A 25,528-nucleotide genomic window follows, 5' to 3' on the forward strand; every position below is an offset into this window, starting at 1 on the left:
ACAGCGGCCATGGCTCACGGGCCCAGCCGCTCCGCGGCATGTGAGATCTTCCCGGACCGGGGCACGAACCCGTGTCCCCTGCATCGGCAGGCGGACTCTCAACCACTGCGCCACCAGGGAAGCCCTTGTGTTATTTCTTTGGACTCTGTCTCACTATAGGGTCATGAGTCCAGGGTCTTGTCCGCTGTTTCCTGAGGGGAGCTGAACCCCAGAGGTCAGGTTGTGTAGCCCATTGGTGCTTTAGCCAGGGTGTGGAGAGCACGTCTCATCAGCACTGTCTTTAGCAGGACTCCAAGGCCCCAGGAGTCAATGGAGGGTCTCTGAGAACCCAGGACATTGTTAGCTTCTTCCTTCAGGCAGTTTGCTGTCTCAGCTCGCAGACCTTTGATGCTTGGGGTTTGGACGTGAGTGCCGCCTCCCTCCCTTAAAGAGGTGTGGCCCACATCAGCCTTGGCATGTGTAGTCTCTGAGCTGCAGCCCGGGAGGGTTTGTCCTGGTCAGAGGGTTTGGCCCCTTCTGGTCCTGCAGAACATGGGGCTCCCGTTGGCTCAGTCCCCTGGTGGGTAGAGGGACTGTCCCCTGCTGGAAAGTGTCCCTGGCCCAAGGTAGTAGTTTGGTGAGTTTAGCCCTCTCTTGTGGGGAGGCAGCCATGTAGCCTGTCCCACCCATGGAGCCTGCCTGCCTGGGCTGTGCCAGCAGATATGGCTTTAGAGCCCAGAGGGAGATGGTAACACACAGCCTTCATGTCACAGCCAACTCCACAGCCAAAGCTCCTTGGAGATCAGAGGAAGCAGATGCTTTGCCAACCCCTTTACCCCTCCCATTAAAACAACCATCTCTCTCTCTCTCTCTCTCTCGACGGACCGGAGAGGTGTCTGGGCTCCACACTCTCTGCTTTCAGCTGATGGCGAGTGTGCGGCTGGGGCTGCAGGCGTGGATGGGCAGGATGTGGCCCCAGGGAACAGTGGGTTCTGGGGGTGCATGGTTACAGCTGCCCCAGCCCACCGTGTCTGGGCGGCCTAGCCAGGGCTGGCCGATCACCCCTCCCAGGAAGCCCAATTTGTCCATGAGGGGAGGGGGCTGTGATGGGTAAGGAAGCCAGGGACCAAGGCCACCTCCTCCCCTGGGTGTGTGACCTTAAGCAAATCTGTTAACCTCTCTGGGTCTCAGTTTCCTTCTGTAAATGGGGGTGGGGAATCCTGGCCATGAGGATTTCTGAAGTTCAGATAAGTGTCATCTGGAGAGGCCTGCGGCTCGGGTGGGCCTCAGGTGGGGCTTTGTTGGGCATTGCAAGAACTGCTCCAGGCCTAGTCTCCCTGTCAGGCAAGAAGGAATTGTAGGGAGGGAGAGACAGGTGACAGGAGTCCAGTTGAGGGTATTCTGACTAACTCTGACCTGGCTCTGGTGGCAGGAGGCCCAGCCTCCCGGTCTGCTGAGCCGCCATCTGAAACGCATTACCAATGCTTTGTAAACTGCACATCATTCGGCCACATGAAAGCCTGGGATCTAAAAATAGCCATTCCCAGAGGACACCCCGCATTGGCGGGGCTCAGCTGACCTCTGCACGCACACCCACCACTAGGCCACCTCCCTTGCCAGGGGGCCCCGACTGGCAGGGCCACACCCACCCACCCTCCCAGTGTGGGCAGCCACTGCTGGAGGCCACTTTGTCTGGGCACAGATCTCGTCCAGCTGGTCAAAGCTGCAGGCCTCAAGGCCTTACCTAGGGCAGAATGTCTGGAGGAGGCAGCTGAGAGCATGTCGGTGGCCCCAGGACCCCTTCCCCAGACCATATATGCCTGGCATGTCTGTGGGAAGCCAGTGGAACCATCTTACAGATGAGGACACTGGGGCCCTGTGGAGGGGAAGCACAGGAAGGGGGACTTGGCCACTGTCAGATGGTAGACAGGAGGGGCGCTGGCAGATGTGCTGGTATGAGAAGGGCACAGGGTCCTGCCCTGGACCCCATGGTGTCAGTGGCGTCTGCCCCAGCACGAAGGCAAGGCAGCTGTGGGTCTCCAGGCTGCTACGGTTGACTCTTTACCCTACTTTCTGCAAGCTCCTTTTCCCTATAGTCTCTATGACCAACTGTAAAACCACTCTTTTCCCTAAAAATAAACATGCTTATGGGATTGGGGGAAGCTTTGTAGCTATCAAAGGAAATAATAGGGTGTTTAAGAAAATTACATTGCGTTTTAAATAACCAGCATGAAAGTCATTAAGTTTGAAGTTTCATTCAAATCAGATGGCTCTGTGGCTAGCCTGGTGGCCAGGCAGGCAGGGGGTGGGTGGGCGCTTAGGGACGCTGAGAAGCAGCCTGTGGAGAGCTCTGCAGCAGCGGCAGTGAGGTCTGTGGCTATAGCCAGGGTCCAGGCGGGGCGGCCCCGAGTGTGCACCGGGCTGCAGCAGCCGCCCCAGAGCTTGCCGACAGGCTTTGAAGCAGGCTGCAGCCTGGGAGCCCCCCAGCTGTGGTGGGCAACCCCATGGGTGGGGCTGGGGGGTGAACATAGACCAAAGGGTGTGGGGCCAGATGAAGCTGGGATTGCAGAGGCCACAAGCGTTGATGGCCGTGTTGAGGTGGGGTTTAAGGGATGGCGGTTGGGATCAAAAGGGCTGGAGAGGATCTACAGGGCCAAGGCCACATCTGTCTTCTTCACTGCTGGAATCTTAGCGGCCAGCATAGCGCATGACCCACAGTAGGTGCCCGTAAACAGTTGCAAGAATAACAACAGCCACAGTAATAGTGCACGTGTCAAGAACTTCCCAAGTGCCAGACCTGTGCTGGGGACTTTTAATCCTAATATTAAGATCCTTACAAGAAGCCAAGAAAGTAGATACTATTATTGCTCTCATTTTACAGATGGGGAAACTGAGGCTCAGAGAGGTTAAGAACTTGCTAGTACCTGGCAGAGTCAGGACTTGGACTCAGGTCTGTTTTACCCCAAAGCCCAGGCTCTGCTCTGTCCCTTTGGTCTCGATTGTGTGGAGCTCGTGGGGAGCATTGCAGGCTGCAAAGCTGAACTCACTCCTGTTGAGTTTATGAGCTGAATTCCTCTGGCCTCATGGAAAGACTTGGCCCTTACTGCCCCTCCTGGGTGTGACCTCAGAGCTCTGGACCTGGGTCAGGGCTGGACCACATGCTATCAGGGGCCAAAAGGCTTGTTTCTTGGTTAAGAGCGGGATGTCAGGGCTTCCAGAATAAATATTACCTGGAAAAGTGTTTATAAATGACACTTAAGATGACATCAGGTTTGGGAATTCCCTGGTGGTCCAGTGGTTAGGACTCTGCGCTTTCACTGCCGAGGGCATGGGTTCAATCCCTGGTTGGGGAACTAGGATCCCGCAAGCCTTGCAGCGCAGCCAAAATTTAAATTAAATTTTTTTAAAAAGATTACATCAGGTTTGATGCATGATGCAAGGACAGTTAAGAACTATGTATAGGTTGATTCCTTCTTTCTAACTTTGGTCCTGATCCTGGCTTAGCTTGGAGCTCACTGTTGGACTTCTCTGACCCTTCTCTGGTGCCCTTCTCTGTGTGGTCCAGGGATGGGCTAGAGGATGTCATGGGCTCTGAGACAATGGGAATGGCTGGACTGAGGAATCTGAGGGCATCCCTGCACATGGGTGTCCCCTCCCCAAACCCCTTGGGAACCAGATCCACCTCCCAACCCTGCTGCGGCATTTTGAGAGTTTCTTCTTCTACCACTGCCCTCCTCTGCTCCTCCCGTGCCACCCCCTATGCCTCCCCCCGCCCCTGCCCTGGGTCTGGTCACTGAGGGCTAGTCAGGAGCTCAGGAGTCTGGCCCAACAGCAATCTGGCAGTAGTCCAAAGGAAATCGAGGGCCAGCAGCCCTGGCCTGGCACAAAGGCCAGCTTTCCTGAAAAGCCTTGGTCTAGGGACATGCTTGCCTTTGTCTTTTGTTTTCTTCATTAATTTTTAAAAATATTAGCAGACACAAATATTACTTCATTTAATCCCTATGAGATATGGATATTGTACAGATGGGGAACCCGAAGCACAGAGAGATGCATTTTGCAAGTGCTGGAGGAGAGATGTGAATTCAGGCATCTACCTCTGTGTTCCCTGCCCTTACCACCTGCTACCTTGCCTCTTAGACAACATATCTATCCACTCATTTTTGAAAAATTGGGTTTTATAGCTACAGCTGGGTCCCCTTGGCTCCCCCATCCCATCCATCCCCACTCCTCAGCCCCCCCCCAGGAACTGAGTGTTTCAACTTCTCCCTGTATTTTTATAGTGTTAGACCCAGGTGTGTATCTGTAAAAACTGTTTGGTTTGGTTTTGGGAACCCCCTAACTCAACCTCATGAGAGGGCTCCACCGCAAGAGGGCCCCTGTGGCAGTTGGAGCAGCCCTGCCCTCCTCCGTCTGCTTACACTTGGTGTGAGGGGCTTGGGTGGGAGCATCCTGGGGTCTGAAGCCTCCGGCAACTCCTTTCCACTCCTTGCCTTGTTCACTTGGGATAAACCTCTGGACTGAGTCCAGGCAGAGCCCCAAGGGCCTTCCTTAACTGGCAGTAGCTGCAAGGGTTAGACCCGAGTGAGCTTCCTGACTGTGGCCCCAGCGCAGAACTGTCCTCCGGGGCTGGTACAGGCAGCTGAACAGACCAGGTAACTCAGAGAGCCCCATCTTGTCTTTGCTCCTCAGAAGCTGGCTGGAATTAATCGGGGCAGGAATGCAGTGCCAAGGCTGGGGATAAGATCTCCAAGTCTCCTCTGCCTCCCACCCTTGAGCCGTCACTGACCATCAGCCTCCGCCTCTCTGGGCCCTGCGCCGGGCCGTCCTGGCTCTCGCTCCTAGGCAGCACACTAACTCTCCTGCGGGTGGCCATCCTACCCCGCATCCACGTGGACTGGGAAAAGAGGCCAGACCTGGTGGGAAGAATGACTTCTCACAGTTCCTTTAGTCATTTACGACTGAGGACCCACATCACCTCCTATGAGGGCAGGGTGTTGCTGGCAAAATCCAGCAGGTCCCGGGTGGGTGGAGGTCTTAGTGAGGAGACCCGGTTGCGGGGGGAGAACCTGGCAACCACTCGGCTCCTGCGCCTCACACGTGTGGCCTCCATTGCTGGGCGCTACCAGCTGGCCTGTGAGGCCTCTCACTGAGTGGTAAAGATCTCTGGCCAGGAACCCCAAAGGGCTGGATTCAAATCCTGATCTGTCATTACTTGCTCTGAGACCTTGGGCAAGTCGTTTAACCTCTCCTGGCTACCCTTTCCTCATCCGCACAATCTGTACACACGTTACAAAGTGGTTGGGAAGACTGGTGGGATTCGGGGGGTGGGGGGCGGATCCTGCAGGGTGCTAGGCACACAGGAGGCTGCCACTCACTAGTGGCAGCTAGGGGCTGCCGTCTCTAAATCTGCACTTTCGCTGCTTTCTTCATGCCTTTTCTACAAAGCCTTTTGGTTTTGCTCCCAGGGGAACAAACCCTCTGAACTCCTCAAATGCCTTCTTCCCAGAGCCTGGCTTTCCCTACTGCCAAAGACAGCCTGAACCGAGGTTGTGCCCTGGCCTCTGCCTCAGGCACATGGGCTCCCGGAGGGCTGGGCCTTGAGGAGCTGGGAGGGCGACTGCCTGGACAGGGGACGCCCAGCCCCCGGGCTGCTGGAGAGTCCCCAGACAGTGTGTCAGTAGCATCAACTAGCAGCTCAGCTGCAGCAGCTCCCGGAAGCTTATATTTTCCTCTGAAAACATCCTGTCCTGAGGGGCGTTTACCTCAGAGAGGAAGAAGGAAAACAAAAGTAAACGAATGCATAGAAACCGCTGGAGGCTGTGGGCCAGGCCACTCAGCTCAGTGAGGTTCCGCTAGCTCTGGGGGTGCCTCGGGGCCAGGCTGGGTCTAGAGCAGGCCTGTGGTTTGCCAAGGCTGTAGGCAGGGACTCCAGTCCTCGCCTCTGCTGTGGCAGGGCCCCCTATCTGATGTCGAGGCCAGGCAGCTGCTGGACTGGCCACGTGGACCTGGGAGGGCTCTGTGCATCCCTGGCCACAGTCCTGTGTTGGCAGGTGGGACTAAAGCCTCCTGGTCCACAAGGGTGTGGCCCAGCCATACCCCAGCCCTCCAGCTCATCTGGCCACTCGGCCGTGGCTCCATGCTCTGCGGTGGGCGTCTAGCACAAGGCGTCCAGCACGCTGTGGGCAGCGTGCTTGAGGGCCATCCTTTGGAGAGCACCATGTCCTGGGCAGTGGGGGCTGGCGATAAAAGGGCATGAGCCCAGTCGGGGGATATCTGCAGACGTGGGGTCTGCAGGAGCCCGCACATCAAGGCTTGGCTGATATGCAGGCGAGTCCCCTTTGGAGGACCTGCTTCCTTCTGGGAAGTTCATTCTCATGGTCCCAGGCCGTGGGGCAGCTTCCCACTCAGAAACTGGCCAGACTCCTGGCGCTTAAGCACCGTGGCTGCTGGACAGTGGATCCCCAGCCCCAGACCTAGAGGTCTGGGGGAGCTGTGTGTGGTGGGCACTAGTGGGCCCTGGAACTGGGAGAGGAGTCCAGAGGAACTGATCAAGGCCAGAGCAGAAGTTCAGTGGCAGACCCTGGATGGAGCGTGGCCTGGTTTCTGGCAATGCAGGGAAGAGAAGTGAGAACTGGAGAGGACCTTTTGAGCAGGGCCACTGTGTGGGGTTATGCAGGGGATCTGGGCCAAGGAGCTGAAATCTAGCCTGCACTGTGCTCCCCAAGCCACGTGCCCTGGTGTGGGCCCAGCTGTCTCTCCAGAGGAAGGGGTACTTTTTCTAGTTAGCACAAAGGCACCATATGAACTAGTGGTGGCCCTGGCTTTGGCTGTCTGGTGAATTCTGACTCCCAGGGTGTTGCAGGAAGGAGGAGATGGGGTAGAAGGAGGCACAGGGTCTCAGTTGCCAGGCAGGATGTCCCTGACTCCCAGCAGTGGCCCCAGTTCCTCCTAGCCTCCTGTGTGCTGCTGTGACCATGGCCAGCCCCAGCCAGGGCCTAAACACTGGCTCACACTGGGCCCTACCTACACATACTACTAAAGACCCAACTTTGAGAGCCCAACAAGTCGGGGGAGAGCTCTCCAGGCAGAGGCAACAGCATGGCCCCTGAGGCCAAAGTGGCTGGAGCACAGAGGGAGAGGAGGTGAGAGATAAGAATGTGGCTGTCTGTTGTTGCTTGAAGACCCTGAGAGACCTTAAAGGGGTCCCCAGCACTGGCTTGCAATTTTCTCAGCGTCACTGAGCCTCACTTCCCTCATGAATAAAACGGGAAGGATAATGCCTGCCTCAAATCAGTTGTCACGTGTGGCATTTACAATCCTCAATTTCACATCTGTGCACTTGGCAGAGAGAACAATAACTCTATCAATAGCCCACCTTTCTGTCTAGTTCGAGGTGTGGATCTGCCCTCCTTCTGTGGACTCGTCCCAAGGGCCGTTCCACAGCTCCAGAGCGGGCATCAGGAATACCCCCCCTCCCCCTTCTAGGAGCCAAGAGACTGAAGTCAGGTCCATGGTTGGATGAGTGGGTAGGCATGCAGGGGTTCTGGGGCATCAGGTATTCTAGAGGCCTTCATTCAGCAAGTCTTAATGAACATGCCAAGTACAGACCCTGGAGAGGCAGAGATGACTTACAAGCCGATTCTGCCCTCCAGGACCCCCAGGCCAACCCCTGCAGCAAGTGGGCAGCTCTGCCTGCTGGGCTGGTGGAACCCCACCCAGGTCACAGTCCTAAGGAAGTGGCCCTTAGACTGAGGTCAGGATGAGAAGGAATCAGTATGGCAAAGAGTAGGAGGAAGTGTGGAAAGCTGGGAGGGGAGTGCGTAAGGGGTGGGTAAAGGTGCAGAGGTGAAGAGCTGGACACCTGGGTAAGAGAGAGGCAGGCCTGCGTGGTTGGGTATGGCTGGGGTGTGGCTGGGCGAGAGTGAGTCGGGGAGATGTGGGCTGGGGACCTGGGGTCATGTCCCAACTATTGCCATCAGGCAAGCTCCCCATGCCAACAGCCCTGGCAGGCAGGCAGGCATGGGGTGTAGCTAGAACCCCAATCCCGGGGTCCCAGAACTTAGTGGAGCATTTTTAGGGTCAGGGGAGCACTGGCTCAGGTGACTCTGACCAACTAGGCTGAAGAAGGGAGAGACTGAGTTTAGGACTGGGACTCCTTCCCCTGTTCCCCCTTGTTCTATCCTTGATAACCATAGGGCCTTTGCAGTACAGTGGGTGGAATCTCAGCTCTGCCACTTACAAGCTGTGTGACCTTGGGCAAGCTATGTAATGTCTCCATCTCAGTTTCCTCGTTTATTAAATGGGGATAATAATTGTACTTATTTCATAGGTTTTAGGAGTACATGAGTTAAACTCTATAAGGTGCTCAGAATTATGCCTCGCACAGGGTATAAACCATCAGCTGTCATTAGCAGGTGCTGATCTCCTGGCCTGAAACATTCTTTTGCCTGATACATAGTAAGTAGGAGCTTAGTAAATACATCCTGACTGACTGTGTCTGCTGATAGTGATCAACTGCGAATTCTGATGCAGTGTGTGTATGTGTGTGTTGGGGGCGGGGTGCTTCTCCTGGCACAGTCCCTGCCAAGGGGAGGCCTTCTTGGGAGGGCCTTGTCAGCCTCACACGCTTCCACCCCCCAGGCTTGAGACCAGAGGAAGCAGCAGCTTTCTTTGCTGAGAAAGTGTTATGCGGCTTCTTAAGCGTTTGGGGGTTTTCAGAGTCAACCGTTAGAGGCGAGGGAGCTTCTCTGCTGGCAGTGGCAAGGGCTCTCAGGGTGCACACAGCCTGTAAGCCGACCTCTGCGGTCTGCAGGGAAAATGCCGACCGTGTTTATTTTTCACCTGAGCCTGCAGGAAGTTGGGGGTTGGGGAAGAGGGAGGCGGGAGCAGCCCGGCCAGGCCCAAGCCCGACTTCAGAGCAGAAGAGACGGACCTCAGGAGTCCCTCATTTCCACCTCCTCCTGCCTGGCCCTGCCCTAGGGCCCCTTCTTGGCTCCAGCCTGCTCAGCAAGAGGAGGGCATGCTGGGGCACCAGAGTGAGGAATTTCCAGCCATGGGCTAACAAAAGGATCCCAGAAAGATGAGGACCGCCTTTGGGACGATAGGTTTTGAACCGGCGTGGGGAAGAACAGTAAGAGCAATGCCGTGGCAGGAAGGACCGCCTCTGCTAAGGCTGTTCCCAGTCCAAGGGTCTCAGAGTCTAGACTCGTCGTGGAGTGCTGCAGTCTGGAGGGGGAGAGGGGAAAGGGGCTGTATGCAAAGGCCAAGAACAGGGGTCTTGGAGTGTGCTGATCAAGGAGTATGGTCTGCTGTTAGGTCTTTCATTTGTTTATACATCCCACCATGCTGGGAGCGCTTACTGAGTGCCCAGCGCTATGCCTGGCACTCTGCCCTCAGAGGTAAGAGATGAGGTTGTGCCGTCAAGATGCTCAGGGACCGGTGGGGAAGATCAACCCAGGCCTGCCTCTTTCCCTTGGAGGCAGGGCACAGTCACCATCAGGGGAGGAGAGGAGCAGAGCTCCAGTCACTGGGCTCCCCGGACATAGGCCAGGCCCCAGGCGACTCCACCCTGCTGGCTGGGCAGCCTAGCCCTGGGCCAGCCTTGTGCTGAGGCCGTGGAGCGGGACGTTCCATTGGCTGAGAGGGGTGTGGGGCACTAGGTCCTGCGCCAGACAGTTTCCCCTGGCTGCCACCACCGGGCATGCAGGGGGCTGGGGAGTGAGGCTGTGAGGCAGCCTGCACGAACGTGGGAAGGACTGGCCAGGCCCTCAGTGCTCTGTCCTGGAGCCCTGGCACCTCAGGGCCTCCACCTGCCGGCAGGTTCTCAGCCCTACCTCTGCCCACCTGGCACTTCTCCTGTGGTCTGGCTACAGACTCCCATTTAATGAGGCTTTTCCCCAGTTCCCAGGGAAGGCTGGGAGACAGGATGAGCCCTCTGTCCATCTGCTCTTGTCACACACATACATACCAGGCCAGAGGCTATAGGCTGAGCTGGATTCTGAGGTTTCCTAGACCTAGAATGAGCTGTGTTACAACATGGAGCTTAACCAACCTGGCCAAGGAGGGTCAGCTCTAGCTGTCCCTCAGGTGACAGGGCTTCCTGGCCCAAACAAGCCTTCCCCAGGGAAGGTGGTGTGCTGTGAAACCTGCTGTGGAGCCACCACTCTCCCTGCTCTGGGCAGAGTGGGACTCCGGGTCTGTCTTCCTAGAGCTGGCACCTTGGACCCCGGGTCTGTCTTCCTAGAGCTGGCACCTTGGACCCCAGGCTCTGCTCCTAAGATTTCCCATGGTCAGATCTGCCTATTCCACCAGCCAGGCGTATAACTGAGGGCTGAAAAGCCAGAGCCAAGGCTGGATGGCAGGGCCTTCTCTGAAGCAGTTTAGACTTGAAAGCTCCGTGGTCTGCAGGGCCCTGTGGAGGGTGTTCATTCCACCCATTGCACCAGGGCTCCTGGCATTTGTGCCCTTAGATGGCGAATAGTGGAACGCCTTCCACCAGGGTCCCCGGTTCCTGAGGGAGTGGGCCCTGAGGCTAATCTCCCTGTGTGCCACAAGGCCTGGGATCTGGCTAATCCCTGCCCTAGGAACTTACCAGGGTAAAAAGGCCCCCGAGGTTTCCAGAAAGCTTTCCACTTTCATAGGCCCTTGGCTCCTGCTCCCAGAAATTCTAGGATAAAGCAGGGTTTTTTGCATCCACAACCAATGAGGTAGGCAGGGTTGATATGATCATGCTCATTTTACAAGGGGCATACTGGCCCAGGATCCTATAGAGGAAAGGTCAGTGGGAAAGGTCAGTGAAAAAGTTCAGCAAGCCTAGAGCTGTACTTCCCAGTCCACTTCCCATCCTGGCACAGTTAAAAATGACCACTGGAGTAACTGGAGGAAGAGGCTGGAGGCTGAAACAACCATGAGAAGTGCTGGGCATAGTGAGCAAGGAGAGAGGAAGGTAATGGGGTTAGAGAAGTAGTTGGGGGCCTGATCCTGGAGCTTCATAGGCCTGGGCTGAGGAGCGACGTGATCTGATTTATATGGCTGCTGGATGGAGGAGTGAGGAAGCAGGAGGCTGCTGCAGTCGCCAGGTGAGAAGTGATTGTGGCTTGGACTGGGTGGGGAAAGGGAGAAAGAAAGAAGTGGTTGGATTCTTTTATATTTTGAAAGTAGAGCCATTAGGATTTGCTGACAGATTGGAGGTGGAGTGTGAGAAGAAGCGTCAAAGGTGACTCCAAGCTTTTTGGTCTCAGCAACTGGAAGGAGGGAGTTACCATTAACTGAGGAAGATGGAGAGGAATGTTTGGGGCAGGAAGTCAAAGGTTCTACTTTGGACATGTTGAATTTGGGGAGCATTTGGAGAGTGGCGTTCCTAGGAGAAGTGGGGGCTGGAGATACAGATGTGGAGTCATCAGATGAAGACGTTTAAAGCCGTAAGCCTGGATGAGAGCACCCTGGGAGGGGAGGATTGATAGAGAACTGAGGGCCAAGCTTGGGTCAGGTCAGGAAGAAGATGAAGAGCCAGAAACAAGGCCGAGAAGGAGTGGTCTCTGAGGTTAGAGGAAAATCAGGGAAGTGTGGCATTCTGGAATCCAAGTGAAGAAACTACCACAAGGAGGAGGGAGAAGTCAGTTGTGTTCAATGTGCTGAGAAGTCAGGTAAAATGCAGACTGAGAATTGACCGCTGAGTTCAGCAACATGGAAGTCACTGGGGACCTTGACGAGTCACCTAAGGAAGTGATGGGGCAAGAGACTGGCCTGGATGAAGGGATAATGAGAGCTGAGGACTAGAGGCAGCAAATGGGGACAGCTCTGCTGAGGTTTGCAATAAAGGGGAGCAAGACATGAGGTGGCAGCTGGAGGACTTACAGATGGGAGAAATCGCAACCTCCTGGTACCCTGGTGGGAATAAGACTGGGCTTGCAAAGTGCTGGGCACAGTTCCTGGCATGTGGCAAGTACTCAGTACATGAAGGGGTCACATTCCCCCACACCTACTGTCCCAGTCTACTCCTTTCTCTCTTGCCGGTCACCTGCAGGCCTGAGGATCCTGTTTTCCACCTTCCATTCCATTCCCCCGCACAATCCCAACCTGTCACAGGTGTGTCTGGGTCCGTGCTGGGGATAAAAGGCCTGGGAATGACAGGAGCTTCCCCCAGCTTGCTCAGGAAGCCCAGGGGCCTTCACACAGCAACAGGAAGGTCCCAGCAACCAAAGCCTTGAACAGCATGGCCCTGTCTTCACTCTTCCCAAGTGATGCTGCCAGTGGGGCTGCCAGGTGTATCTGCCATCTCCAGGCAGACCTCCTCTGGCACAATAAGACCAAAGTGTCTGGCCCATGTGAGGCCTGGCACCAGGGGGCTAGGAAAGCACTCTTAAGTAACGTTTCCTCCTCACTCTTCAGGGTGAATGAGGGGCTTCTTATATGTCCCTTCCTCATTACCTGACACCTGACTACTTGAGCTCCTGGCTTTATCCTCACAAGAGCCATTTGAGACAAGGTAATAGGTGCTCAGGTATTGTAGTAAATTAGATCCAGGAACTGAACGTGGTTGGCAGACTCTTCCTCACGCTCACAGTGGCGAGTCCTCGGAAGCTCTCCTGCGCTGCCTCGGGAGGCCAGGAGAGGCCTCTGGTCAGAGGTGAGGCATCGGCCTCAGGAAGTGGCTGTGATGCCAAATCCATGCCAGCTGCAAAGAAGGAGCCACCACTATTAGAGCATTAACTCCTGTCTGCCTGAGGACAGAAGGCAGGCTCATCATCCCTGGTATCTAAGACTCCTCCTGGGGGGCAGATGGATGAGCAGGGGACTGACAGGTGGCAGTGTGAGCAATTCACCAAGCCCTGAGGGGAAGGGTACAGCTTGTAGCCCAGCCTGAAGCTCCCTTGGAGGCAGGAATGTGGGAAAGGTGGTGGCCAGGGCTGTTGCTGGGAGGTGTGGGATCCTGTGCCCACCTGGGAGCCTCATGCCATGGCTACAGTGTGGCTCATACCCGCCCTTCCCTGTAGCCTCACTCTGGACCCCCAACAGCCAGTGCCGAAGGACCGGTGCCAGGCCTCCTCACCAAGAGCTACCCTCACCTTCCCCAAACCTGGTGATGAAGTGATCATGAACCCCATCCACTACACAGGAGAGGAAGCCCAGAGATGTTAAGGAGTCTGGCTAAATTCAGCCAGTGAGAAATTTCACCTACAGGGTGGGAAGGAGCCCAGACTACCATCTCTCATGACTGTCTTGCCCCAAAGATGTCCCATTTCTTCTGTGTCATGGGTTAGAAGTCACTCATCTGTGCTCCCAGCCAGCAGCATCCCCACAGGTGGACTTTTCCAAGTGGAAGCTGACCTTCAGTTTTAGATGATGTCTCCAGGGCCCTGGCCTGCAAAGGTGTGCACCGAGGATATGCAGAGCTAGGCCTTGGCCCTGAGCCGCAAACTCCCTGTGGTTGGGTCTCAGGGGAGCCCCCGTCCCAGTCTGAATATGAGTCAACTCATGACAAATCCATGTGACTAGCGTGAAAAGTAAGAGTCCTGCGGTGCTGAGGAAACAGGAAGTGTGGAGGCTGGGTGGGTTGGCCCTGGGGGGAGCCTGGCCACAGCTGGCACCACCTTGCCCCACCTCCCCTGAGTTAGAGAGCTGAGGGGGCCCCTTCCCTATGTCAACAAATCCTCTTAAGCCTGAGGTGGTTCCAGAGGGTCAGACTCAAGCCTCTCAGTCTGGGGGCTAGAGGAGAGGGACAGTAAGCTCTAGGCTTTCTTAGGGCTGGAGGCTTGTGAGCAGCTCCCCAGACAAGCCATAGGGCCTCAGAGAAACTGGGGGATCTCTGAAACCGGGAGGCAGGAAGAATTTCCTGGGCAGGGGAAACGCCTCCTAGAACTGAGGGCCAAGAAAGACCGAGAGGCTCTCTAGGAGACTGGACTGCTTGGGCAAAGTTGGGTGGGGTGGCAGGGCCCCGGGACACCAGGTGGCCTGAGTGGGGTCCTGTCCAGTGAAGCCTGTGGTTTTGATCACCTCCACTTTCCTCTGGTGGCTGGGCTGCCGCCACACAGCTAATTGGGGCTCTTCCTGTATGTGCACCCCGGTCTCATGCCTTCCTCCCTCAGGTCCCCCACATTCACCCACCCTCCTCGTTTTTCAGCACAACAAGGCCAGTCAGCCTTCCCACGGCGTCCCCCAACTCTCTCCTCTCTATGACCATTTCAGCAGCCCACACCCCACACCTGCTCCAGCCGACATCAGCCAGAAGCAAGGTATGGATCCTGGATGGGAAGGGCCCAACAAGACCCAGAGCCGGGGAGTGGGGAGATCAAGTCCCTGCCTTCTGAGACCAGGTGGCTAGACCCTTTTTGTAAATGGAGAACCTGGGGCTGTGCAAACCCAGGGCCCCTCGAACATGCCCCAAAGATTGAGGAGCCTGAGAGCACCAAAGGGTTGGAGAAGGTGGTACCTGGTCAAAATCTGAAGGCTTCAGGTTGAGGTAGGAGCCTAAATCCTGCATGACTACCCAATACCAGTATGGGAGTAGGTCTCTGTGTAAAGCTGATAAATATAAAACTTGTAGTCTTTCCCTCCTCCAGTGAGAAAATGGAAAGTGGTGGTTGTGATGGCTGATTCACCTCAGCCTCGGGCAAAGTCATTCTGAAATCAGCCATTGTCGGCTGTGGGAAACCTGCTGACTCAACCCTGAGGAGGAGGGGGCACGGGGGGATGGGGACGGGTGGAGCCCTGGCTCCCCAGGCCAGGGGGTCTGCCTCCTGCCCGGAAAGCCAGGCTAGAGTCCCCAGCAGAGAGGCCCTAGTTACAGACCAGCATTGGACCAGGGTGTGGCAAGGTCTGGCCTCCCACTCCTGAATGACTCCAGCTCTGCCACTGTCCAGCCACTGTCCGTAGGCAAGTCACCCAAACCCTCTGCCCTTGATTCCCCTAGCCTGTAAACGGGGCACTATTATCACACTGGGATAGTCCTGAACAAACCAGTATGTCTGGTCCTCCCTCTAGCACACGGAGATGGTATCCTAGGAGGGCCCCACAGGAGGCTCCAGGATGCAGTAACTAGCTGAAGTGGCCTCCAGGTCAGGCTGGCTCACTTACTCGGCCCCTCTCCACTGCAGGAGTTCACAGGCCTCTGCAGACCCCTGACCTCTCTGGCTTCTACTCTCTGACCTCAGGCACCATGGGACAGCTCCCGCACACTGTGAGCTGGTGAGTGAGGGCCCAGTGGGAAAGGGGCACCTTGCGCTGGTTGGACCCATACCTGCCCTTCCATTTTCCTCCTCCACCCTTCTGTGCTGAGCACCCTGCCAGCTCTGTACAGGTACCAGGGGCTGGCCAGCAGCTCTATCCATGCCTCAGCTAGCCAGACATACTCCCTTTGGGAAGGCAGGAGACCTAGCTCCTGGTCCTAGTCCTCTCACACTCTGCCGTAACATCTAAGACTTGAATGGGGGAACCCTGGGCTGTTCAGGGCCATACGAGTATGTGAGGAAGAAAAAGTAGGCCTGACCAGGGAGGTGGCAGCATGCATAGCCACAAGAGAGGCTGTTGCTTCTCAGTGGCCTGGTGGACAGAGGGATACTTCTACTTGCCTCAGTGTCTACTGCTGGCTGGTCCCTTCGTTGGCTGAGCTGCTTGAAGAGCAGGGTCCTTCTTGCCTCTATGGTGCCTGCTTCAGTCCAAGCCCCTGGCATGCTGCTTGGAGAGCCTACTAAGGTTGGGCCAGGGAAAGACAGCCTGGATCCCATTCAGTAGGCCCAACGGTGAGCCAAAGGGCCCGTCTTCAGCTGGAGCTGGGCCTTGGCAGAGTACGTGACCCTTTGTTCGTCATGCGCAGTTTGACCTAGGCAGGTCTCTAGCCTCTCTAGGTTGGGGCAATTACCCAAAGGCAGGAAAGCTTGGCTTCCCAGGAAGGCAGAGCAGGCCAGAAGCCCAACCTGGGGCCCGCCTGCCCCTTCCTACTTGCCCTTTATCCACGTTCAGCTCACTCTTCCATGTCCAGATTGTCTCTGGATAAAGCTCCACCTTGAATACAAATCAGGACTACCCTTACGAGTCCCCCCAGGATTTAAGTGCACCGGGCAGGTTCTGGGAACCAGAGAAGCACTGCTGAAGCTGGTTGATCCTCAGGTCCCTGCCCTCTCAGAACTCAGTCCACCTAGTGCACAAGTCAGGCAAGAGGCCAATTACAGAGCACTGTTAGCAGTGCTTTGAGGACTGTAGAAGCCTGGAGGGACACCTCATCCAGTCTGGGATCTCAAGGGCTTTCAGGAGAAAGGGGGTTTTGGCCAAGCAAGACCTTGACAGATGACCAGGAGTTTGAAGCAAAGTGGGACAGAACAATCCTAACAGTATCAACAGTGAGTGCAAAGGCCTTAGGGCAGGTATGCAGGTATCAAGCCCGAACTTCAGGAGGTGAGGCTGGAGGGACCCCGGGGACCTACTAACCTGGGTCCCAGGAGAATGCTGCCATTTCTACCCCCTTAAACACGAGTAGAGGGAAGGTAAGCCTGTAGAGCAGGGGTTAGGAACCGGGCCGCACAGCAGGAGGTGAGCGGCAGGGCGAGCCCCAGTCCGTGGAAAAACTGTCTTCCTTCCACAAAACCGGTCCCTGGTGCCAAAAAGGTTGGGGTCCGCTGCTGTAGAGGGAAAGGTTGCCCTCTGGTGGCAGGTGTTTAAAACATACACTAGAGTGGTCCAAGCAGAAGCCAATTTGCCTTATTACACTAGGGGTCAGGCCCGAGCAAGGTGGGGAAGTCGTTCCCCACATTTGGCAAGTAGCCAGACTGCTAACAGCTATCTCTCCCAACCACAGGCCCAGCCCTCCTCTCTACCCCCTGTCCCCTTCCTGCGGATATAGACAGCACTTCCCTGCCCCCACCGCAGCCCCTGGCGCCCCCTACCCCAGGTGAGTCCCCTACCCTGCAGCTAGGCTCCTGCTTCCTGTTGCCCAGGCTTCAGTGCCCACAAGAGGCCATGCCCAGGCCAGTGCTTTCCCTGTGTCAGTCGTCTGTCCATCCGTCCGTCTGTCATTCTCCAGCCCCACGCTGCCCTATACCTGAGAATGAAGCCAGTGGGAGTGCAGGAGGCCTAAGCCCAGGCCATACTGTGCAGAGCACGACAGCGCAGCCAGAGACAGTGCATGTACACATGTGCAGGTATGTGTGCACTCACCTCTGTTGTGCATCCTGCTGAGCAAAGGGTGAGTCAGGACAGCATCCCCCGAGCTCTGCCCAAGCTGAGGCAGCACCTTTTACATGCGTCTCTAACCTCTGGCCCTTAGGGGCCACCTGTTCAGTTATTCCATACCTGTGCAAGCAGTAAGGGACAGATTGGTATCCATAGAACATCAAGAAAGTAAAGTGGGAGTTATGTGTATACGTGTGTCCTTTCACTTGGCTCACTCCCTCAGTGACAGGCTTGTGCGCAGGTATGGAACAAGGAATTCAACAGACATTTCTAGCCCTACTGGAGCCCACAGCCCAGGGTGGGAGGTATAGACACAGCAGCAGCAGTTGAATGGGCTAGCTGGGTGATGGGGAAGCCCCGAGGAGACCCCAGCCATGTCTGATGGGTCAAGGAAGGCTTCATGAAGAGGATAACATCTCTTGAGTGAGGGGAACAAAGGGAAACATCAGTAGCTGGAGATGGCTGGGGGTGGGAAGTGATGGGAAATGGGGTGGGGGGGTGGGGCTAGACATGTCAGCAGAGATGGCCATGCAGGGCTGTGCAAGCCCTAGGGAGGAGCCTGGGTTTTATTCTGTGGGCAGTGGGGGAATTTAAACAGAAGTGGCCAAGAGCATTCAGGTGTTTTTAAAAGGTCACTCTGGATGCTATAGAGAGAGAGGCCTGGAGGGGTCAAGGAGGAAAGTAAGGGCAGCCACAGGCTGAGGCTGAGCTGGTGAGGGCAGGAGGTGAGAAGGGGATAGATTCAAAAGCTATTCAGGACTTTAGTAACCACCTGAATTTGACATACATGTAGATTTTTGCATCGTGTCTGTGCAGTGTGTTGGAAGCAGGTTATTTGTATGTATTTCTGTGTACTTGTATGCAGGCCAGTGGAGGTGGGTATCTGTTCACCCTCTTGTACTGTGCAGGGGCCTCTCTGTGTCCAAAGATCTGGCCTGTACATACGTGGCTCAGTGTTAACTCTTCTTCTGCCTTTAGGTTCACCCATCCACCCCTGATGCTAGGTTCCGGTGTACCTGGTCACCCCGCAGCCATCCCCCACCCAGCCATTGTGCCCCCTTCAGGGAAGCAGGAGCTGCAGCCCTATGACCGCAGCCTGTGAGTGAAAAGACACTCAATGGGGACGGGGGGTGGGAGAGGTAAGCAGACCTCAAGATACACATTCCTCCCACCAGGCCCAAGCCTGCTGCCTGGAAGCTCCAGGGACTGCCAGGAGGCCTCTGGCCAAGCCGTCTTGCGGCAATTGCCACTGACCAGTTTTTTGATCCTCAGAAGCAGGAGGGCAGTGGGTGGATTTAGTTTGAGCCAAGAGGGGAGGGGCTTTCCTTACTTAGCTGCAGAATTCCTATAAGGAACAGTTACTTAGCTCTGCTCACCTACTTTGGGGCAGCTAAAAAAAGATCCCATTTACAAAACCTTAGTATCCAGGCACTTGCACATACACTGGACACACTAGAGGAGAGTGGTAGCATCAGGATACCGTGGGGGCCCCTGAGTGATCTGTTCATGTGTCCTTCAGGAAGACGCAGGCAGAATCCAAGGCAGAGAAGGAAGCCAAGAAGCCAACCATCAAGAAGCCTCTCAACGCCTTCATGCTGTACATGAAGGAGATGAGAGCAAAGGTCATTGCAGAATGCACACTCAAGGAGAGCGCTGCCATCAACCAGATCCTGGGCCGTAGGGTGAGGCCACAGGGCAGGTGGGCTGGTAGGGGTGGGCCCTGACTACCTTCACCCTGGTGCAGCCTGCTGACTCCCTGATGCACCTCCATCTGCCCCCCTTCCCCTCTGCAGTGGCACGCACTGTCCCGGGAAGAGCAGGCCAAGTATTATGAGCTGGCCCGCAAGGAGAGGCAGCTGCACATGCAGCTCTACCCAGGCTGGTCGGCGCGGGACAACTACGTGAGTGGCCAACACACAGTAGGGGAACCTTCAAGATGCCAGGCCACAGTCTCACCAGGGAAGTTGGGACTACTGTCCTGAAGGCAGAGGAGGAGGGGAGGTGGTGGAATAGAGGGTCCAAGGCCTCCCATGGCTAGCTCAGAAGAGGATCAGATGAGGGGAGCTGCCCCTAAAGGCAGGCTCATTTCCCCAGGATGTACTTCCACACAGGGCTGTTGTCCAGTACTTGACTGGGCTACATCAGCACAAGCGGAGGAAGGGGCCCGGAAGTCACCTCCTGCATTCAGAAAGGAGACCAGTGTGGGAAAGGGAGGAGGAGACCCCAACTGCCCCGTGGTAACCTAGCAAAAAGTGCAGTCAAGAAACACCAGGGCCCCCAAGTCAGAGGGAACTGTGGACCTGGAATCCCAGCGGCAGCCAGACTAGGCAGCAGGCTGCAGGTGTCCCAACCACTCGCTCACTGGGGTTACAGTGTCCACCTCCCAGCATCCTCTGAGCATCTTCCGCTTTGCTCCCTGCAGGGGAAGAAGAAGAGGCGGTCACGGGAAAAGCACCAAGAATCCAACACAGGTGAGGCCTTCCCTCAGCAGTAGTGGAGGCTCCTCTCCGGGTCCCCAGCTCACAAGTGGCCCTGCTCTGGCCCAGGAGAGGGGCAGAGTACTGAGCCATGAACCTTCAGGCCTAGGCCCTCTGGAAGCGAGGCCTGCATCTCACAAGTCAACCCCCCACAGGAGGAACAGCTACACTAAGTGCCAGGGAAGACCTGCAGAAGCCAATTCTTAGAGCAGTGCTTTGTGACCCGCCACACACGCCCCCTTCCATCCCTGCTAGCGGCCAGCCTCTGCCAGAGAAGCTAGTGAGGAACTGTTTGATTCAAGACTAAACCCAAATACTGCATCCTGGTTAGTTCTGCGGAGGTGAGCAGCAGGCTGTCTGGGTGGAGGCTGAGCCAGGCCCCATGCCTGAGCCCAGTGGTCACACAGCCTATTGGCTGGTGCCTAGCAATTTCTCTTATCTCCCCACCCCCAGTTCTCACGGAGGTGCAAAGTGCTCTGTATAGAGGACTTGGGAGGCCACACCTTGCCCCAAGTCTTCCTGTGGGTGAATTCCTGTCCCAACTCTGATACTTCACACTCCGCATCCACGAGTGACTTTTTCAGCTGTGCTGCCACACAGGGAAGCTGGAGGCTAGGACTGGGGCACAGGAGAGTCCTCAGTCCTTTTTCTAAGGTTGAAGAATGGGCTTTACTTTCCTTCTGGAAAAGTATGTAGCACAGGCTTAAGCTACAGCCGCAGGGGATATAGGTCAGCCAGATTGCACACTGGCAAAGATGAAGAAAAACTGGATAAAATGGGCAGGGAGTTGGTGGGGGTGGGGGGGCCCTAAGGCAGAAAAGCCTTGCTCCCCATGGGCCCCCCAGGTTCTTCTCTGAGCTCCCTTGCTGCAAGGGGCCCCACAAGCCACAGAGAGGAGCCAGTCTGATAGGGTCCCCTCCCTCCCCACCCCCGCCGTTCTTCCCACTGCCTCTACACTGCCAGCTGGGTGCCACCCTTTCCTGATACCTTGGCTTTGGGCCCTGGGGCTCCCACTAGGGCTGGCTGTGCCGTGGAGAAGCCCTTGCCTGTAGGGACTGTGGGGTATCTGTGACTGGCTAACACTGATGTTACCTCTTCTTTCTGGGCCCTGCTCTGCCCTGCTGCCTGCCTGCTCGCCCTCTGCCCTGCTCTGCCCCTCTGGCATGGCTGTGAGCAGACCCTGGCTCGCCTAAGAAATGCCGTGCTCGCTTTGGCCTCAACCAGCAGACGGATTGGTGTGGTCCGTGCAGGTGGGTTTGTCCCCACCACTGTCCTCCCTTTGCTTCAAGCTGCTTCCCTTACTCTCTGCACATGTTCTGCTGGGTCTGCTGCCCTCCTTTGGCCCCTATCCCCCAACATACCCGCAGACTGGGGAGCCCATGCCTCCTAAGAATGGGAGTGAACACAGAACAGCTCGTGGGGAAGACCACTTGGGTCTAAGAGGAAGGAGAGACAATGCTCTAGGAGGAAAGGAAAGGCAGACTTAGAAGGTATTTCTGGTACCTGGTACCCAGGGTTCCCTGGTAATGTTGGTCTGGTGCTCAGCAGGCCTAGCAGGTCCTCAGCATGACGCATTTAAATGGCCTGAGCCACTGTTCCCAGGCCTCAAAGTCGTCATGGTCCACCAGCTCCCTCACTTCTTCCAGTTGGGATCCCTGCTGTACCATACCGAGCCCTTAATTCTAATAACAAAGTGACTGTAGTAGAGAAAAACCTGAATAACCTGAATGCCCAGTGGCCATGTGACTTATATCATGTACCTACTGAGACCAGAGGGCTCAGAGAGGTAGGGAGATGAACAGAGGTACCCCTGGTACCCATACTCAGGCCCTGTGGCATTAAACCTGTATGTTTCACCATACAACAGAGAAATATTTGTGTATGGGAAAAGAAAGTATACCTACCAAATGGCTAAAATTGCTTAGTTGAGGTTCAGGCCAGGCCTGCTAGGGCCAAGGCTGAGGCTGCTCCAGGCAATAAGTTCACTGACTCTAGGGAATACTGTCCAGCCCCTGAGTGCCCACCATGCTCCCTGTCCAAGGGCAAAGAGGAATTTGGGGGAAATAAGTATGTGTGTGTATGTACACGTGATGGGAGGCAACCCTGTTCTCAGAGGAGGCCCTCTATTCCATCCATTCCATGCTACTCGGAAAGAAAGTGTGGTCCAGAGAATAAGATGGTAGGAATGGATAAGACAAGTCACTGTCCATTTCTTTCCCTTCTCTGCCCCTAGCCTAGCTCTGAGCATTTGGATTGCTCAGCCCTAGAAGCCACAGGCCCACTGCATCCCGCCCCACTTCCCCACAAACATGTGAAGCAGAGCCTCAACAGCCTCGACTAGGAGATAGCTGCCCTGGAAGATAACAGGCAGCCCACAGGCCAAGCTACAAAAGGTCCCTGTGCCACCTTGTGGCTCTGCTGGCAGCTGCACCTGTCCCAGGTCTGGGCCAGGCTCAGCAGTTGTAGCGCTAAGCATGAAGGCACAGGCATATCACCTAAGTCATGGGGAGCCAGGCCTATGCAAGGACAGCATTTTTTTGGTTGTGGAGTATGACTATGAATTCACCCTCTGTTTACAGATAACTCTCTTCACTATTCCTAGGAGGAAAAAGAAATGCATTCGGTACTTACCCGGAGAAGGCCGCTGCCCCAGCCCCATTCCTTCCGATGACAGTGCTCTAGGCTGCCCCGGGTCCCCAGCTCCCCAGGACTCGCCCTCGTACCTCCTGCTGCCCCACTTCCCCACAGAACTGCTTGCTAGCCCTGCGGAACCGGCGCCTACATCACCAGGTCTCTCGGCCACTCTCAGCCTCCCAGCCCCCTGGGCCCCCTCAGGCTCCTCACAGCAACCTGCAGAGTACACAGGTACAGCAACAGGAATCTCAGAGACAGGCAGCCTAGCATGCACAGGACACATGGCTTCCTCCAGGGGCCCACCCTCTGAGAGGAGACGACAGAGCCCCAAAGCACGTGGAAACCGGCCAGGGGCCCTGTTGGCTCCCTCTCAGAGTCCAGGCCCTGGAGATTTCAGAGGCTGCACATCTTCTGCCTGAACATGGGGCCATCGATTCAAACTGCTCCAAGTGGTGGGAATTAGATCTGCGTTGTGTCATTTGATTAAGGGCATCCCTTCATGCCTGTGGCAGACTGGATCTATTCTTTTTACCATCTATCTTGCTAGCCAGATGCCCCTCCCTGCTTCCCTTGCTTTTCTGCTATAGGTCATAGATGGACTGGACTGAGCCCAACTGCTTTTCCTACTTCCCCCACCCAACCCCACCACTGCCACACCCTCCCCATACCAGATACTTCATGGACCAAGAACAAGCTGGTTTACCAAACAATATGTAAGCATGGTCACAACCACAAAGCTCAAGACAACTGTGCTTCTCTCTTAAGGGCCTGGAGAAGCCCCGTTTACAGAAAACCAGCTTCTATCTGTAAGCTGGACCAAAGGAAGCTTCTTGCCACGTTCTTTGGAGCTTACAAGAGGAGTGAATGGAATAGGTTAAATATAGGCCTGTCACCCTAGCCAACAGGAATAACCTGACACTACCTTAAAGGCAAGTGTGGGTGGTGAGGGTATGTGGCTCTAGTTCAAATTACTAGGAAATGTTTCCTAAGGAACTCAACCACCTAAGAAGCCCTGATACCAAATGCCTCAGTCACTAGTGGCTGCAGTCAACGGTTCAAGTAAGTCATGGCTCAAAATCCAGTGTGCATCCCTATGTGCTCTTGAGAGCCTTTTTCACAGATCCAGTTCCAGCCTATCCACATCATTCTAGCCAGCTCTCAGACAGTTGTAAGAGGGCAAACCAAACCTCAGGACAGCCAGTGCCTATCTTCCAGCATGAAAGTAGGCCAGCTTCAGTTTCCCTATGGGGCTGCAGGAAGAAAGACTATTACAACCAAAGCAAGGAGCCCAGAAAACCTCTAGTGGTGGACATCGGGTTTGCACCACAGCCTACTTTAACCGATTTCTGAGCCAAGCTTCAACCCTGAGCCTTAAAAAACGAATCTTTTTTTAATTTAACTTAGTTGGGTTTTTTGCCTCCTCTTCACTGTACATAGCCTGAGTCCAAAGAGAAAGGGCTATCCCCATACCCACACACATCCTCAACAAAAGCCTTTAGTTCCTACTTTAGCCACTGGCTTCTCAGAATCCAAAGATCATATGTTCTGGTGTAGTATTGCAAGAAGTCTTGAGAGAAAAAAGGACCACTGTAGTATTCAAAATATTTTTGTATTGTTAATGCATATCACAGAAAAACTTTTCTGATATGAGAATAAAGATACTTTTTACTGGGTTTCTTTTTCAAAGCTTGACTCTGAGGAATAAGCTGTTTCAGTGACAGAGTATAACACTCTTTCCTTTTCTTCTCCATAGCCACAAAGTTTATTCTCTATTATGGTACACATGTTCTCAAGACCTTGAGCCTACACAAGCCAGGGATTGACTCTTGTCATCTCTCCTTAAGGGGTTTGGGCCCTGTTCCAACCCAGAGAGCGGGGCTCATGCTAGGTATAAGTAAGTTCCCATTGCAAGCCTTGATCTTAACTCCCCCAGTCCTCTGAGCTCACCCCTGATGCAGGCACAGGCCAACCTACCCCACTGCTCATATGAGAATGGACTGGAAACTGCCGCCACAGCCCCTAAGAAAACCCAACCAGAAATAGGCACGTATCATCACTGGACTCCATTTTCCTCTGAAGGCAGAGAGAAAAGACACGAGTACATAGCCTATTTTGAGGAAACCATGAACATACAGGAATCTTTTATAACCTGTTATCACCATAAAATCCAAAAGATGGGTATTTTAATAGCACCCTTTCCTCCCAAAGACTGTAAGGTACATGAAGTATTTCTTGAAGTAGTCATATTCTTTTATACAAAACTTCTGAAGACTGATAAATCTACTTTTTCCACAGCAGTTTCCATCATGTTAAAGTATATACTTGAGACCCATCATGAATGTAAAAGGTGTCACAAAGCCACCTCAAAAGGTCAGTCAACCATTAGGTACAAATGGTGGGCAAGATTACAACAGCCAGCTGCTGGGTCACCATAATGTATTGTAATTTTCACTTAACAGAGTTAGTTTTTTGGATTTTATGTTTAAAAATATAAAGAAAGTCATCTTCCGGAGTAGTGTCTATTTAAAGTAGGCCACTGAAAGTTGTAATCCTAGACTTGCTTTTTTCTGCAAGGGTGCTAGAGGAGACCAGCCATTCTCTTGACATCTGTCCCATTTAAAGAATTCCGCTCTGGCTACTGGCCTAGTTGTTTCAAAAAACATTTTAACCAAGGCTTATTCAAGACTGGGTTGCTGCATCTGATCTGGTGTCTTATTTACAGCACAGGGGGTACATGAACAATGCACTCTTTGTGTATGTGAGGGTAAAGAGGGGGGCTTTGGCAACTTTGTTAAAATCAGATCAGCCTTTTAAAAGAAACTGACTTCAAAGAGGAAACTCAAATCTTCCTAGATCATACCAGCACATTCCTGTGAGGGCATAGGGTGACTTGAGAGTATAGCCCCAAATTCAACTTCAAATACCACAGCAGTCGCACCTCATTTCCAGCCCAAAACACGCCGTTTTGAGACATAAGACGAGACATCCCAACCTCCTTACATTCCTAGACGACTGGCAGATTTGTTTGAAATACAGATCTTGATCCCTCCCCTGCTACAGCTGCTCCCCCTGCCCTCCTAGGCTCAGAGGACATGGTGAGGGCTCAGCCCAACAAGCTAGCAGGGCCTTCCCAGGTCTCCCAATTTGAGGGTGTTTCCCCCTTTACAGGAAGCTCTGTGGCTAGACTCTCTTCTGAACTGTAACTACATTCTGGATGGCCCAGAAGCAATGCTGCCCAGCTCTATTCAGTGTACCATAAGCCTGGCTAGGAA

General features: G+C 54.7%; 1 protein-coding gene across 8 annotated transcripts in view; it reads left to right on the top strand.

Moving 5' to 3' along the window:
* Positions 1-23,929, top strand: part of TCF7 (transcription factor 7) — a 32,892-nt gene extending 8,963 nt beyond the window's left edge. For 2 of the 8 annotated variants that reach the window (XM_055086763.1, XM_055086766.1), the window contains 9 exons: positions 14,102-14,213; positions 15,075-15,165; positions 16,772-16,864; positions 18,124-18,243; positions 18,665-18,827; positions 18,939-19,046; positions 19,568-19,616; positions 20,800-20,872; positions 22,225-23,929. In XM_055086763.1, coding sequence (XP_054942738.1) covers positions 14,102-14,213; positions 15,075-15,165; positions 16,772-16,864; positions 18,124-18,243; positions 18,665-18,827; positions 18,939-19,046; positions 19,568-19,616; positions 20,800-20,872; positions 22,225-22,675 — 1,260 coding nt within the window. In that variant the 3' untranslated portion in view covers positions 22,676-23,929. Of the gene's footprint in view, positions 1-14,101; positions 14,214-15,074; positions 15,166-16,771; positions 16,865-18,123; positions 18,244-18,664; positions 18,828-18,938; positions 19,047-19,567; positions 19,617-20,799; positions 21,424-22,201 lie in introns of those variants that run through there. The other 6 variants (XM_024124316.2, XM_055086765.1, XM_028493237.2 and 3 more) reach the window with 6 other exon arrangements.
* The last annotated feature ends 1,599 nt before the right edge of the window (positions 23,930-25,528 follow it).

This window comes from Physeter macrocephalus, chromosome 8 (assembly GCF_002837175.3).
Source record: "Physeter macrocephalus isolate SW-GA chromosome 8, ASM283717v5, whole genome shotgun sequence".
Taxonomy (NCBI): Eukaryota; Metazoa; Chordata; class Mammalia; order Artiodactyla; family Physeteridae; genus Physeter; species Physeter macrocephalus.